The sequence below is a fragment of the Gallinula chloropus genome (assembly GCF_964237585.1).
Source record: "Gallinula chloropus genome assembly, chromosome: 9".
Classification (NCBI taxonomy): Eukaryota; Metazoa; Chordata; class Aves; order Gruiformes; family Rallidae; genus Gallinula; species Gallinula chloropus.
In genome coordinates, this window is record NC_140094.1 from 11,742,793 (window position 1) to 11,759,740 (window position 16,948).

A 16,948-nucleotide genomic window follows, 5' to 3' on the forward strand; every position below is an offset into this window, starting at 1 on the left:
AGATAAAAAGGCAGCTGCAGCATGGGAAATATAATATGGGGTTCCAGCTTTTGGCTCTTCCTTGTAGGCTTTCCATGTTCACAATCCCCAAAGCATGGTAAAGAATAACAACCCAAAAAAGGAAATCTGTGACTCTGATTATTCCCTCCCTCCCCCTTTTTCCCCCCCTCTCCCTTTTTTTGCCATCATTTTGCTCTAATTCTTGAGATGAGGTTCTCCTTGTTGCAGGGGTGTTGCAAATTCATGGTCAATTCACTTTCTTGCTGACTGGATGAGCTTCCTTCAGACCCTGACCAGGGCTGCATTTAACCCTATAGGGACTCTGTAGTAAAGAAGCTTACCAATAAAAGAGAGGCTTTACCCTGGACAGAGCCCTGGGACAGGCTGCCCAAGGAGGTGGTGGAGTCTCCATCTCTGGAGATATTCAAGACCCGTCTGGATGCCTATCTGTGCAATATGAGCCAGGGAGCTGCTTTGGCAGGGGGGTTGGACCCGATGATCTCTCGAGGCCCCTTCCAACCCCTATGATTCCTATGATTCTATGATCTTCCCTGGGGAGTACCAGCCACACACGAAGCTCATGTCTAGTCTATAAAGAGCTTCACGCAGTCACCATTTACCTCCCCCTGTCACCTGCTAAGAAGCCCCAGCTGCTGCACTGTCATCTCTGTGACTCGCAAACACACAACATGCTCCAATTTCAGAACATTTTTCAAGCTTCTTCACACATCAGCTGCCGAACACATGGTTTTCTTTCAAAATACTCCACGGGAATGTTGGCTAACAAATGCTCTGAAGAATCTGGCAATCGCCTTGCGGGTAATTTATAAAAAGAAAAATCAGTAAAATAAAACCAGACTTAGGTGCCAATTTTTTTTTCTTATTTTTCTTTTTTTCTCTTATTTTTCTTTTTTTCTTTTTTTTTTTTTTTTCCCTGAGCCTCACTGGCTTCTTTCCTTCCCCTCAATCCTGCCTTTGCTGGCTTGTTTTTGTCTCCAGGCTTGAACGTGGCAGGAGGCACGGCCCAAAAGCAGAGCCCATTAGATGTGGAAGGAGGACTTTTGGGTGCATAACTGCTGCAGCACCCTGCCAAGCCCTGGATGATGACAAGTCAGGCTGGACCAGTGCTGCGGGAACAACGACCCCGCTGACTCGCCCTCACTCCCTCCTGCAGCATCTGCTGTGCAGCTGCTCAGCAGAGAGAGATAGGACCTCAAATGTGTAAGGAGGAGGACTGAACAAAGGTTTGTGATTACCTGTTTGCTCAGTGGGAGAGAAGTGACGCACAGGGAAATGCGGTGACTCATTCCAAACACTTTGGGGATGGAAATGAAGTTAGAAACCAGGCTGGGCTTCACAAAGCTCTGCACTTACAGACCCTTACTGAGTCCAGGGCTACCTATGCTGAATGGTATAATTTAACCCAAAAGTGGCAGCTCAGGAGGTAGTGTGGGAAGGGGGTGGAATTAGTACTACTTTTGCTAGAAGGAACTGAGCAGATCTCTCTGCACGTACACGTTGTACCATACTTAAGCCACACGTGCTACATGAATGTGCAGCCCCTTCAGAACCAAACATATGTGGGACCCTCACACAACAGCACAGGCATAGGTGGTTTTGAAATGGGGCCTGTCCCCAGGAGCCTGCTCCTGAGTGAAATCAGGCTGTGGCTGGGGATGTTGTAGGACAACCTGTATTACTGGGACTGGGCTTCTCCCTTGGCCAAGGAGGAGCCACCAGCAAGCACAACAACGCCCCATCTAATTTCCTTCTCACTGCAGTATCCTAATACCTCCACAGCCCATGGACGCTGCTTGGGGGATGCCTGTCAGAAAGCTAGCAGAGGGCTTTCACCATAAATGGTTACTTCAATTTAAATACTGTGTCTGTTTAGACTTGGCAGCAAGGGGTCCTACTGAAGACAGAGCACTAGAACACCAAAAAGGGGCAGGGTGGAAGGAAGGGCATTCATCAGGAGAGCTGACAAGAGGTAGTGATGCTCCAAACATCATCTCACACATTTAGACTGTTCTAGCTGCACAGAGCAGCATAAAATCCAGAGCACAGGCCAGCCACACTCTCTGCCAACGGGACTGGAGAGGTTTGCCTGATGCAAACACTGTGCTCAGCACAGATGATTTTTGTCCTTGGCTGGCTTGCTCTGCCTCTTGCCCCTCATTGCTCCAAAGCTGCTGATGGCCAGCCTCTTGCCCCAGAGCAGGCCCTGTGAAACACCCAGAGATACAGGCAGCAAGTCAACACATCACAGAAAGAGAAATAAAACAGGACAGAGGCTTGCAGCCTGTCGTCTGCAACTTCTTAGCAGCATTCATTGTCCAGGGTGGAAGGCTCTGGTTGTTGGACCTGTCTTTGCTCATGTTTCCATGTGAGAAGACAAAACCTGTTGTTTACTGTAGATTATAGCAAGGGCTAAGGGCTAAGAGCAATTTCAGAGAGTGTGTGAATGCCCTAGCACCTTCCTCAGCTATGTCATACCCAGGAGCCTGGTCACAGCAGCTCTCAATGACCACTCACAGAGTACTCTTTTTTGAGCTCCCACCTCCAGCAGCATGGAGGGGAAAGCTCACCTATATCCCAGTGATTAGTCAGGTGCCCTGGGGGCACAAGCCTCCATCATGTTCCTGGCAGGTGCCAGCTCCACCAAGCTGCTCATCATAGTTCAGGTCCAGTCACCACCAACAGGAACAGCAATTCAGAGGAGCAACTGGTGCCTGCTGCTATGCTGCAGTGGGGGAAGGCCAGACAAGCATCTCTGGGTACTTCTCTTCAACTGGTTCTCTGCTGCTCACCCCACAGGCATCTATTTGTTTTGGGCAGACAGGAAGGAAGCCCTGGAGGCTTCCTGGGGTATGGTTACCCTGGCTAGATAATTGCATTACCTGCCCAAACACAGACTGTCATTTAAGACAGAACATATTTAACACAACCTGTGGAAAACCCCATGTGTTTCTGGCTTCCCACCACAGTAAGATGAGCTTCTGTGTTAATGCTCCTTGCTGTAGAAGCAGCAAGATGTAACAGCTATTCCTCCTCCCTTCCCTTCCATGCAAGAAGACACGTTACCTTCTGCAGTGGGTCCCAATGCATCTATTGCTTCTTGTGAGACTCGAGGTGAGGCAACAGTAGCGGTGGCCAGCAGATGGGGGTTGTCTAGAACAGCTGTCTCTGTCTGTTGTCCCGACACCGCTGGAGGAGAGGGCTCTATTTCGAGCTGAGCTTCTGCAGGGCTCCAGGGTCCCTGCATTGGTTCAACATCTGGAGCACTGGTACTAATTACAGTGTCTGGGGCAGAGGTTTCCTCTGAAATGCCTGCGACTGAGTGTGTCACAGCTCCAGATGTTGTGTCAGCAATTTCCTTCTCCTCGGGAGCACCAGAGGGCTCACCACTGGCCAAAGATGTGGCAGCTGTTTCGATGTTAGCAGCAGGAAACTCGAGTGCTCCTCCACTGGCTTCATGGACTGTGGATGTTTCTATGCTAGTCTCAGGAAATGCAGACGTTTCACCCCAGGCTTCTGGACTTGTGGAGGTTTCTATTCTGATTTCAGGAAATGCAGAGCTTTCCCCACTTACTTCTTGAACTGTGGATGTTTCTATGATAATTTCAGGATAGGCAGACGTTTCACCTCTGGCTTCCTGACTTGTTGGTGTCTCTATGTTAATCTCAGGGAATGCAGATGTTTCTCCACTGATTTCGTGGACTGTGGATGTTTCTATGCTAATCTCAGGAAACGCAGACGTTTCACCTCGGGCTTCTTGACTTGTGGAGGTTTCTATTCTAATTTCAGGGAATGCAGAGCTTTCCCCACTAATTTCGTGGACCGTCGAAGTTTCTATGCTAATTTCAGGAAAGGCAGATGTTTCTCCACTGGTTTCATGGACCGTGGATGTTTCTATGCTTATTTCAGGATAGGCAGATGTTTCACCTCGGGCTTCTTGATTTGTGGATGTTTCTATTCTAATTTCAGGAAATGCAGAACTTTCTCCACTGATTTCACGGACTGTGGAAGTTTCTATTCCAATTTCAGGAAATGCAGATGTTTCTCCACTGGTTTCATGGACCGTTGAAGTTTCTATGCTAATTTCAGGAAAGGCAGATGTTTCTCCACTGGTTTCATGGACCGTGGATGTTTCTATGGTAATTTCAGGGTATCCAGATGTTTCTCCCCGGGCTTCTTGACTTGTGAATGTTTCTATTCTGATTTCAGGAAATGCAGATGTTTCCCCACTGATGTCTTGACTTGTGGATGTTTCTATTCTGATTTCAGGAAATGCAGATGTTTCCCCACTTATTTCTTGTATTGTGGATGTTTCTGTGCTACTTTCAGGAAATGCAGAGGTTTCCCCACTTAGTTCTTGAACTGTGGATGTTTCTATGATAATTTCAGGGTAGCCAGATGTCTCTCCCCTGGCTTCTTGACTTGTGGATATTTCTATTCTAATGTCAGGAAATGCAGATGCTTCCCCGCTGATTTCTTGAATCGTTGATGTTTCTATGCTAAATTCAGGAAATGCAGATGTCTCCCCACTGATTTCACGAATCGTGGATGTTTCTACACTAGTTTCAGGAAATGCAGATGCTTCCCCGCTGATTTCTTGAATTGTTGATGTTTCCACAGCAGCTTCAGGAAATGCAGATGTCTCACCGCTGGTTTCGTAAGCTGTTGATGTTTCTACACCACTTCCTGGCAAGGCAGAAGTTTCCCCACTTAGTTCACCAGAGGCAGAGGCCTCACCACTTGGCTCAAAGCTGTAGGGAAATGTGACAGGTGTTTCCCCACCCAGCTCCTGTGACACCGTCGGCCTTGTCACAGCTTCTACTAAATCAGAAGTGACTAAAGTGACTTCTGGGAGACCTGAGACCTCCCCACTAGTGTCAGTCACTGCTGAAGATTGTCCACTTAGATCTGTGGCTCCAGAAATGTCTCCACTGATGTATGGGATCCCAGATGGCTCTCCACTGAAGTCTCCTGTCCCTGAAGGAAAGCCACTACTCTCCACAGCTCCAGACCCTTCTCCAGATACACCTCTGTCTCCAGAAGGAAATCCACTGATTTCTATCATTCCGGATGGTCCTTCTCCCACCTCCTGTGCAACTGACGCCTGTGTTACAACTTCCACCAAAGTGGTATCCACTAGAGAGACCGTGGGAAAGCCAGAGGTGAGTCCACTTTCCTCTCCAGAGAGTAGGCCACTGGTGATATCAACTCCAGAAACTCCTCCACTGCTGTCAATCACTCCGCTTGCATGTCCGCTCATCTCGAGCTCTCCAGAAGCACTCCCACCAAAGTCGACATGCCCAGAAGGCTCACCGCTGATGTCTAAACTCCCAGATACCATGCCTGATCCATCTTCACCTCCTGAAGGCAATCCACTGATTTCCAAAATCTCTTTTGCTTCTGCTCCTGTAATTGAGGGGGTTGTTGTGACTTCCTCCAAACTGGTGTCTACAAAGGTAATGCCTGAGGCCTCACTGCTTCCGTCGATACCAGAAGTAAGGCCACTTAGGTCCACCAGGCCACTGACCTCATGTGTTCCAGATGGTTCTCCACTGACATCCAGTCCTGAGGGCAATCCACTGAGCTCAGGTACCCCAGAAGGCTCTCCGCTGAGCTCAGGTACCCCAGAAGGCTCTCCACTGAGCTCAGGCTCCCCGGAGGGCTCCCCACTGAACTTGGGCACCCCAGAGGGCTCCCCACTGAGCTCAGGCTCCCCAGAGGGCTCCCCGCTGAGTTCAGCTCCTGAGGGTAACCCTTGGGCTCCTCCACTGGCCTCCCACTCAGCAGAGGGAAACCCTGACAGATCTCCTTCACCGCTGACTCCAATGGATCCTTTTCCCTCCTCTCGACGTTCTGGTGCTGTTGTTACAACTTCCACCAATGTGGTATCCACGAGAGAAACTGTAGGAAAACCAGAGGTGAGTCCGCTTTCCTCTCCAGATGACACACCACTGACTAGTTCAGTGCCAGAGATTTCTCCACTAAATCCAGAAGGCAACTCACTGCCTTCCCCTCCGGATGGCATCCCACTAATTTCTGGTATCCTTGAAGTAGACACCGATACATCTTCCTCTGCAGAAGGTAAGCCACTGATGTCAACGATGCCAGAAGGCACCCCACTCAGGTCCCCTGAGGGTAGCCCACTTTCTCCAGGCAAAAAGCCACTGGTATGCAGGTCTACTGATGGTAATCCACTTTCCCCGATCCCTGAGTGTTCTCCACTAAGTTCAAAAACTCCAGAAGCTGGTTCTCCACTTGTATCTGGGACTCCAGATGCTGAAGATTCACCACTGACTTGATGTTCTCCAGATTCAGTCACCTCCTGTGATACTTCGCTGATGGAAACATTGGTACTTGTTTCCTCTGGTATTACAGTAGCTGGAGGAAAAGCAGATGGAGTCACTGGAAAAGAAAGAGCAAATAAAGAGAGAGAGATAGGAAAATTATTTACTAAATTGTTTTAAAGAAACTATTAACAAGTTCCTCGCTGAATTTACCTCCAAACTGATGCCTTTGAGATAAAGGCACAAAGTTCCACACACTTACAGAAACAATTTGGTCCTTTCAAATTTATTAATGAACATTGTATTTCAAATAACTATAAATGAAATGCATCTGGGAAACTGGTAATACATAACCTCCTGAAGGGACCATGGCAACAGAGACACCAATTCCCAGGTGCCAAGACTACTGCTTTGTTGTAGTTTGCGTGGCTGGGTTCTGGTGGAGAAGGGGAGGGGGGCAGCAGGGGTGAGTTCTGCAAGAAGTAAGAAGCAGCCAGAAGCTCTCTGCAGGCCTCACAGAACAATCACCAATTGATTCAAGGCCAGACTTGCTGCTGACAAAGACGAGCCCATCAGCGATGGTCACAGTGCCTCTGGGATTCATATTTAGGAGGAAAAAATCTGGAAGCAGCTGCTTTCTCCCACCAGAGAAGGGAGTGAGAAGATGTAAGAAACTGTGCAGACACCAAGGCCAGGGAAGAAGAAGGAGGGATGAGGTACTCCAGGTGTTGGAGAGAGAGATTCCCCTGCAGCCAGTGGAGAAACCCATGGTGAAGCAGACTGTCCCCCTGCAGCCCATGGATGATGACAGGGGCAGAGATCCCATCTACAGCCTGTGGAGGACCCCACTGATTCAATGACATGTAATAATGCTGAGTAGATTGATATAGATGTAGCTTAAGAGACAATTAATATAGCTTTAATATAAGAAGAATTTTCGTGTTTTGAGAATAGAAAGCAGTTGTGTGTTTTGGATTTTAGTAGACTATGGCTGTAGCCATTCAAGCTGCTCCATGAGACCAGCTACAAAATTTAACCATAACAGTCAAACAGCTTTGAAGATAAAAAAGTGAAGACAAGGGAGTAATAAATAATGAGACCAACGACCAATTAAGAGACAGAGTATATCCTGCTTTCAGCTAAAAAGGGTTACTAACTAGTTTGTGCAGGAATGTGTTTGAGAAACTATGGAGAAAGCTGTAAAGAGCATGCACTGAGAGAGGGGAAGACGTCCAGCCTTCATCCCTAAAGACCACCAGAAGACCCCCTGAGTGTCACTGAGCATGCTCTGTCTGGGAGGAGTTAATATAAATGACTTCCTGGAAATAATTTGCATAACCCTGCCTTTTCTTAGGAATAGAATGAATATGTATAGTCAATCTGTATAAATATGAGACATTTTGCTTTAAGCAGTGCACACATTAGGAGGAGCGATCCCTTGTGTGCCCAGTGCTGCAATAAAGGATACTTGCTTAACAGTCACCAAGGCTATTGAGTTTTGATTTTGGGTTTTCAAGGCTTGCGTTTGGCACCCCAGATGGGACCCTCTCTGCTCAGCTGCAGGGTCTGGTTAAGGAACAGGACTCCCTAGGCACGCCCCAGGATTTCCCAGAGGGACTCCTCGCCCTGCTCGGCTCACTGCAGGAGCAGAGAAGGATCATCTTCCAATTATGAAGGTATTCTTTTAAACTTATTTGAGCTCTTGGTTCTGGTGTATACCCACTTGTATCTGGTGTACTTGGGTATCTTGGTATTTGGTTTTTGAAGACTGATTATTTGGGGATTCTGTAAGTTGCTGGGAAATGACCCACTTGAGTGTCATATACCAGGTTACTAGTGCCTGATCGTATACACATGGTTAGTAGCATGTAAATGCATATAAATGCTAATAATGATTGGAAATCTCAATAATTATATTGAGTAATTGTTCTGGTTTGGATTTGTCTTGTAAAGATCTAGTGCAGGTGTGACTGAGACGTTTAAGTAATCATGAAGTGAGTGTGGAGTCCTGCTGTGTACTCTTCTAACAGTGTCCTGCTCTGTGGGTCAGTGGGAGACCTCTTGCCCATCACACAGAGACCAGGGCTCCATTCCCCAATGGGAGTCACTGCTCTGCTGGCACTGATTTATCAGCATTGATGTTGGATAATGTTACAGGGAACTGAGTTTTGAAAACTGATTTATCTTTGACAGACAGTTTGTGTGAGTGAAATGAGTTACCTCTGCTGTGAGTGGTGAGCGACTGAGTCGCAGCATATCTGGGAGAGAGACAGAAAACTACCCACTAGAAATGTATGGTTTGGGTTTTTATATTTGGTGTAACCAGCGTGGAACTGGGAATGTGTTTGAGAAGCTGTATCGTTCTTGTTAGTATTGCTGGAGAGAGAGATGGGAGATGAGTTATAAACAAGAACAGGAATCAAGAGGCAAATCTGACTAACGATGGGAGGGAAACAAAGTAATGAGACCCCTAAGAAAAGCCCTCTGGGGTGTGTGATTTTGCATTGGGGAGATATCAGAGGAGAACCTGGTAGAAGTGTGAGTAAAAAGAATTTGATGAAGCATTGTAATGAATGCTTTTTAAAGAGAAAAGGGAAATGGGGTGAAACTGGCTATGCTGATCTGTTTTTCACCCTCTGAGATCATGCAGAATGGCAGAGTGTGGGCTTACAATACTACAGGATCCCGTAGTATTTGCTTTAGAAAAAAGATTAAAGCAGAGAGAAAGAGAAACGACTGCAGAGATGCTGCTCTGCTTGTAAAATAGGGGAGTGTGGTACATGAAAAGGGGCTTCTAGAAGAAAAGGGGGGATGAAATACCAGAACCGGATGAATTAGGATCCCCTCCCTTTTTCTGGTGAGAGGGAAAATGAATCAGATGAAGAAACATCTGACCACTCCAGTTCTGGAAGTTGAACCAGAAGTAAAACTAATAAAGGCCCCCAGTGATTAGCCCCTTTATGAGAAACTGTGGGAGCGGCAGGGGAAACACTTAAAGACCCCCTTTATGATCAGGGATTTGGGCAACTGGAAGGAAATAAAATAGCTGAAGGATATAGGGATGACTCCTCTAAGATGACAAAAAGATTTGAATTGATTGTTAAGAATTTGGATCCGGACTGGAAGGATATTGATCTAATGTGAAGTGAAATGACAGAGACTGAAAAGCAATTAATATTGCAAGCTGCCCAGACTAATGCACAGGCACAGGTAAATGGAAACTTTATATAATATGGATTGTTAGTGGAGTGGGAATCAGAATAGAATACTCCTATTTTACCAATTAAAAGCCCTGTGGAATGTATTGAGTAGTGCAGAACCTGAGAGCAATAAATAATATTGTTAAAAATCTCCACCCAGTGCTAGCTAATCCCTACACACTGCTGACACAGTTTAAGAACACACAGATTTGGTTTACAGTCCCAGACTTAAAAGATGCTTTCTTCTGCCTGCCATTAGCCAAAGAAAATCAACAGTAATTTGCATGTGAATGGGAAGGTCCTACCACTGGTAGGGGAACCCAGCTTACCTGGACAGCACTACCCCAAGGGTTTTTAAAACAGCAATAATCCAACAATCTTTGGGAATCAGTTTGCAAGAGAACTTGAAACATGGGACCCTCCCTCTGGAGATGGAATCTTTCTGCAGTAGTGGGTGGAGATACCTGAAGGATGCTGTGGCCCTGTGTGAAGCCCACGTTGGAGCAAGCTCCTGGCAGCGAAACCTGCAGCCAGGGGAGAGACTGACCTGACCCACGCAGGAACAGGTTTGCTGGGGGGCTTGTGACTCTGTGGGGACCTGAAGGTAAGCACCCCATGGAAGGCAGCTGTGCTGAGGTAGCTTGTGAGGAGCTCAAGCCACAACAGAAAGGACTCATGGAGACGTTTGTGAAGGACTGGGTGGGACCCCACGCTGGAGCAGGGGAAGGGTGTGCAGAATGTGCCCCCTCCAGCTAAGAAGGAAAACAACTCATGAGGAACTGACCGAAACCCCCATTCCCCGCTCCTCCCCGTGCTGTGATGGGGGGGTGAAGAAGGGAATAAAATCATGAATAAAGTGAAGCCTGCTAAGAAGGGAGGGGTTGGGGGAGGTGCTTTAAGATCTGGTTGCACTTCTCATTACCGGACTCTGGTGTCACTGTGTCTGTGGTGTGGTGCACTAAGTTAGTTTTCTTTCCTTTATTCTGTGTTGAGTCTGTGTTGCCCATGATTTTTATTGTGGAATGATCTCTCCCTGTCCTTATTTCAACCCATAAGTGTCTCAAATATCTATTTTCTCCCCTGTCCAGCTGAAAAGGGGAGTGATAGAGCGGCTTTGGTGGGCATCTGGCCTCCAGCCAGCGTCAAACCACCACATGCTTCCTCAGAGATAACACGTGGAAGAGAAAAGGTTTGTTTCTGCTTTGACCACACTGTAGCTCTGCCCTCCTGGGAAGAGATGACCCAAGATCTGTTTCTAGCCTGCCTTTTCCATCCTGGATACACAACATTTTGTAAGGTGCTCTGCCAGAGCTGCCTGTGCTGGTATGCAGCATGGCAGGATGGCTGGTTATTAGTTCAATCCTAGACAAAAATTCAATAACATACACATGTAGCTCCTCTTGTAGGACCTCAGACTTTGCTAATATGGTGAATAGTAGCTGCATTCAGAGGGACTCCTTCAGTAAAGGCACAGTCCGTTTATTTTGGGAGTATAACAACCCTACAACACCAGCCGAGTGTGACCCAGAAGACGGGGAAGCTCTGACCCACCTGAGAACAGTGACACGTCAGTTGGAAAGACCTCTGTCCCCCAGGCTGTCTGGTTCTCAGGTTGAGTGGCAAGCTCTGTTTCCATGGTCGTCTCTTCCCCAGAAGGTATCCCCTCCACTCCAGGGATCACTTGGGTTGCCAGAGCATCTTCAAAGAATGGGGTGACCCCTTCCTCCTCTGCAGGTGGCAGAGCTGGAACAGAAAGGCATTGGAGGGAGTTCCCAAAAATTCACACTCCAGGATGCCGGTGAAGTGCTTTGCCCAAACCAGCACCCTGGTGTGCCCAACCTCCCTTGTGAAACCCCCTTCCCCGAGGAGACCGGTCTACACGTCCCACGAGGGGTGGGAGGGTACCTCTGAAGCAGAAGGCGTGGTGCCGGGACAGCGGACTGGGAAAGCCCGTTTGGTTGTAGTGCTGGTAGACGGTTCTCACGCCAGGTGCCTCCCCGCCGCAGGCGGGACGGGGGCTCACGATGGGATAGCGGAGGCTGCCATCGGCTAACCAGCCAGCGTAGCATCTGTCCAGGCCCTGCTTCCAGGCAGCGTGGAGCTGACCAACAGTGGCCAGCGTGGCGTTCTGGCTCGCGCAGTGCTGCTGAGCTTCTGGGAAGGTGAACTGCTCCGGCTGGGTTGCGAAGAACACCTCGCCTGAGGGACAGGAGACAACACAGGCATGAGACCCTGCACCCTGCCCTCACACACACAGATGTGGAGATGTGAAGCATATTTTTGTACTCCACAGCCACCCTCAGAGGAAGGGAGAGCATGTAAGAACGTACCCTTCAGCCTGTCGATGTAGCAGTACACATCATAGGTCTCCGAGGCCGGGCGCATGCCGTACGACCGCACGCCTGGAGAGCTCTCTTTGTCTCCTACGCAGTTACTTCGAGGATTCACAATGGGATACCTGCCGAAAGAGGAGAGGAGGTAACCCATGGTCAGCCTTAGGTACCCTGGAATGAAGAACCTCTGTGTACTTGGGGGCAGGACACGAACGCTTCACTGTTAGAGGTGCTCAGACTCCCAGCGTGACATGGAAACAAGTCAGCTTACAGCTTGGGGCCATGGATACAAGGTTTCCCCCACTTTTCCTGCATGTCAGGGGAGCTCACTGCTGCTGGATGTATACACATTTCAGGAAACAGATAGAACAGGTTGAGAAGAACAGGTCTATTGGGCACTAGGTATCATGGCCTGGAGACAGCCTTAGGTCAGGAAAGCTTCAAATGCTGATGAGAAGAGCAGCAGGACAGACAGGCCAGAGTAAAGCTTCAATTTCATGTCTGAATGGTCATTTTGAGAGGAGTCTTCTTCAAGTCAATATAGTTTTACCTGACTGTCTGGTCCCGCAGCCAGCCGGCATCACACTGGTCAAAGCCAGCTTCATAGGCAGCCTGGAGCTGTTCAGGGGTGGCAATGACTGCATTGTTTTCCAGACAGGCCTGCTGGGCTTGGACGAAGGAGAAGGCATATCTGCTGGTGGCAGCACGGTAGTGAAACACCACACCTGGGGGAAGAGAAGCTATGGTGAGACAGCGGGAGGTCACTCCTCCAGTAAGACAACCTGACAAGAAAGGGTTTTCCCAACAACAATGCAAGGACATGTCAAACCCACTTCAATGGGGATGCCTCATTCACTGAGCTCCACTGACATCAGGGGCAATGTTCTGGGGGGTCTCTTTAGCCCACCTCTAGGATCTTCCTACCTTGACTTTCCCCTTCCCCAGAGTCACATGCACATGGGAGCACAGAGGGTGACCACTGCAGCCCCAAGCATCAGGCAGCTGAGCCCTTTTCAGCACGTGATGGGGTGGCCCACAGCCTCCTCCTCACCCTTCCTGTTCTACCATTCTGGAGGCACACAGCCTGTCCCTGACCCCAAAGAGGCCTGCGCACCTACAGGGACATGGATACCCTCTGTGACAGCAACAGCTCAGACTGTTTTCAGCTGATTGTTTAGCTCTAGGAGAAGCCTGTCTTCATGCTTCTCAGAGTCCTGGTGACTTACCTGTGGGGGAAATGGGCTTCTTGGGGAGGAGACCGACACCAGGGGCTGCAGTCACTCGCACAAGTTGATCTTCCACTGTGAACGCTGAGGCAGACTCTAGTCCTGGTGTGGCTGTCACCTCTGTAACTTCTTCCACAGAGCTCACCTCTGCGGTCCCAGTGGTGATGGCAGTGTCTAAAGCTATTGTGGTGACTTCTTCAGGTACAGCCCACACCCTTGTGACATCCTCCCTGGTCACGTTCTCCTCATCTGGGGCAGCTGTCTGTACTGTGACACTGGTGGTGAAGAGATCGGGCAGGACAGTGAAGCCCTCGTACATCTCGGTGGCCGTGGGTGTGATCTCAATGGGCTCCAGGGTGGCGATGCTGCCACGGGCCTCCTCCTCTGTGGCATTGCGTGGCAGAGGTAACTCCATTTCGGTCTGGGTGACGGTCTGGACGGTGAAGCCGCTGCCGAGCTCGCTTCCTGTCTCATCAATGAACTGCCCCGGGATCAGAGTCTCAGCATCATCCCCTACATCAGGAGACAAAGCAACGGTCAGAGGGAGAGTGGCCAGCCTAGCAAGGTGTACTGCACTGGTGCCGCCTCTGAGAAGCAGCTGGGTGCTTGTTGGCTCTGCGATGAGCAGGGAAGTCACGGTGTCCTTGTAAAACATGTTGCTTTCCTTCCTTCGCTGTGACTCTCTGCAACACCCCAGCATGGAGAGCGGACTCATGAGTTGGAGGTAATGAGCCACCGCACGCTCCACAGCTGGTAGATGGGAGAGAGCTTTCCCTGCTCTCCTCCCAGCGAACACCTTGGATATCCAAGTCTGCACTGACCTCTAGTGCCTGCTGCAAGGAAGTTAAGGTGGCCGGAGGGAAGCAGGAGAGCTTGGGTACCTGTGCCGTGGGAGAGAGAGCACTGGCTCCTCACACTCACTGCGTGAAGTCTTACCAGGATCGCTATCTCCGGCTCTGCCCAGCGTGAGAACTTAAGAGCTCATCACATGAGCGTGCTGACCCCATCACCGAGGCAGCCAACTTGCTGTACCAAATACCTTCAAACAACTCACACTTTTCGCCTCCCAGATCACTATTCTTTTTGCTCCACTCGTCTCCTTGGCTGTAGGAGAACATGCTTAAGGTGCCATGGAGCTGGTCAGCCTACAGCAAGGATGGTGGTTTAAAGAGCAGCATAAAAGAGAGTTGGGCAGGTTAGGGAGGGATGGCAAATCTTGGCTCTGCAGTGAGGTGGGTCTCAGCTGGGGAGGGAGCGATAAGGAGACGCTGTCAGGCTTGTCCCCTAATACTGCTTCCCCTGCCCTATTTATTTCCAATTCCATTTTCCTGCTAATTCATTTCAGCTGGTACCTCTCAGAGCTCAGGGGACTCAAAGAATTAGACAGAGGTGCTCCAGCAAGGACTGGCTGTACTCAGCAGTTTCAGACGCATGTCCTGAGATAACCAGAAGGCTGTGGTTTGCTGGACCAGTCTTAACTTGGCTATGTAGCTGAATTACTCCATGGGGTCTGGGAGGCTTTACAGGACCTCCTGACACACCGATCATCTATGCATCTGGGCACAATTAGGCTCTATCAAAGGGGTTTCAAAACAGATTTTAAAATCCTGGCGTTGTACTTCTAAGAATGGCAGCCCTGATTGAATGTTGGCCTCTGGTTGTCCTGAACAGACCATATACCCCTGTGCTTTGCCCTCTTCTTGCTGCAGGGGGGACAATGCAGTTAGAAGAAGGGGGGGGCGAGTAGCTGAGGTGCTCTCGGTTTGCAGATGACAGGTTGTTCAGTCCCGCAGCCCTGAGGCACTCACCACTATAGCAGATGGCATCGTAGCGAGAGTCGGGGTGAGGGTACCCCGTCTGGTTGACGTACAGGTACACCGTTCGCACGCCCACCAGGTTTCCCCCGCAGTTGGGCCGTGCTCTGGAAATGGGGTAGCGGACGCTGCGGTCAGCCAGCCAGCCTGCGCTGCACATGTCCATGCCATCCTTCCAGGCCAAGTACAGCTCTCCTGTGGTGGCCAAACGGGCTCCCAGGCTGCGGCATTTGTCGAAAGCTTCTTGGAAGGTGAACTTCTCAGGGTCGGTGGCGTAGAAGACTTTACCTGCAACCACACCATCCATTAGCACAGGAATTACCTGTAGAATTTAATCACAATTCCCTTTCTTTCCTCTTCTCATTCCTGAGAGTCTGGACAATGAAAATGCCTATGTACTACAGCTGAACTGCAACCCTGTGCTGGTGACAGTCTATAAAGACCAGAAGAAAGGAGCCTTACAGACCAAATACAGAATGGAGCAAAACATACTAAACCAGCTGGAGCCACAGGGCAAGAGAAAAAGAAAAGCTAAATTCAGTTCTGATGTGCTGAATATTTCAGTGGATCCCCATTATAAACATGGGTGATGGACACCTCTGAATGTCACAGCCTCAGAGGGGTGACAAGAGACATGCAGGGTGGCATGGCCTCCGGTGAAGGTTAGATAGACTCCACCCTCTGTATTGCATTAATCATCGACATTAGAATTGTCCAAGGTCTAACAAAGAGACTGTAGAGAACATCTGGCCTTTCTGGGGTATGTGCTTTTCCATCTTTATCCCATCTTGCCTCTAGGACCTTTGCCTCTGTATTTACAGCTGTCTGGTCTAGGCATGATCAGAGCTTTGGCTGCTTCTGCATGTAGTCACAATAAAAAACCCCATATTACCTTGCATTTGCTCTGCATAGCAGTAAACATCATAGGTTTCATCTGGCTCACGGACACCGTAGGTCCTCACTCCTGGAAATTCATCCTTGTCGCCATAGCAGCGCTCCCGAGGCCAGTGGATGGGGTACCTGGGGGAGGGAGGGTGCGTGAGGATGTGAGGGGCAGGACCCTGGCAGCCAAGTGAGGCTGGGAGGGAGCTGCTGAACACTGCACAGTGTGAGGCTTTATCACTTTTCCTGGGTTATGGGGAAGGGGAAGGATAATCTGCTGCACCATCTCCCTCTGATGGTCCGGAGCACAGCTGGTCCCTGGGAGCACCAGCCAACACCAACGGGCTGAGGTGCCTCCCCAGCAAGGGATGCACAGCTCAGTGCCATTAAGCCACACTTGTGCAACTGGGTGTAGCGTGTTTTGCTCAGGGAGGATGAAGGATCAGGATTAAGACATTGTCCACTCAGCTGTCACCACCAGCAGAGAAGGACAGCAGTCAGTCTGCTTTCCCAATCCTCCCACCCCAGCACAGAATAGCTTCCAACCCACTGCTCCCTCTGCACACCAGCAATTACAACAGCTGCTATTTAGCAACTGTTTCTCAACCATTTTCAGTCAGTGTCTTGCTAACAGAAGTCCTTCCCTAACGACCCTGCTGTGGTTTTCCTTTCCCTGACACCGTTCATTACCTGACAGTCTGATCAGCCAGCCAGCCAGCGTCACACTGCTCGTACCCATCCTCATAGGCAGCTTGCAGCTGCTCAGGAGTAGCAATGACAGCACTGTTCTGGATACAGGCCTGCTTTGCCTTCTCAAAGTTCAAGGTGTACCTTGTGGAGATCGCTCTGTAGTGGAACACGACGCCTGGAAAACACAAGGGCCATCACATGTCTGCTAGAGAGGAACCAGCCCCTTTCCTTCCAGAGAAGTTAGGGATGCAAAGAACAGATACTACATGTCAAGTAGAAACAATCAACTCTTTATGCTGGTTGTATTTGAGCATCTCAAGCCAAGGGTGACTTGGTGGACTCCTTTCACAGGGCCTTGTGGAGCACATCGGTGACGTAGGACAGTGACAGGTCTCCCCTGGTCCTGTGACAAAGTCACTGTGCCTGAAAAGCCAGTACCTGAATAGAGGTGTGAGCAGCAGGAGGAAACCCATCACCCATCGCTGTACAGGCAGAGCTGCA

At 49.5% G+C, this 16,948-nt stretch overlaps 1 protein-coding gene across 1 annotated transcript in view; it reads right to left on the bottom strand.

Annotated features, from left to right (window-relative positions):
• The window catches only part of ACAN (aggrecan), a gene marked incomplete at both ends in the record, with an annotated part of 30,743 nt that overhangs the window by 11,845 nt on the left and 1,950 nt on the right, over positions 1–16,948 (bottom strand). Inside the window, 9 exons of the mRNA XM_084267942.1 lie at positions 3,085–6,420; positions 11,054–11,245; positions 11,408–11,701; positions 11,833–11,960; positions 12,386–12,560; positions 13,062–13,574; positions 14,870–15,163; positions 15,768–15,895; positions 16,448–16,622. Of these exons, the coding sequence (XP_084124068.1) occupies positions 3,085–6,420; positions 11,054–11,245; positions 11,408–11,701; positions 11,833–11,960; positions 12,386–12,560; positions 13,062–13,574; positions 14,870–15,163; positions 15,768–15,895; positions 16,448–16,622 (5,235 nt within the window). The remainder of the gene's footprint in view (positions 1–3,084; positions 6,421–11,053; positions 11,246–11,407; positions 11,702–11,832; positions 11,961–12,385; positions 12,561–13,061; positions 13,575–14,869; positions 15,164–15,767; positions 15,896–16,447; positions 16,623–16,948) is intronic.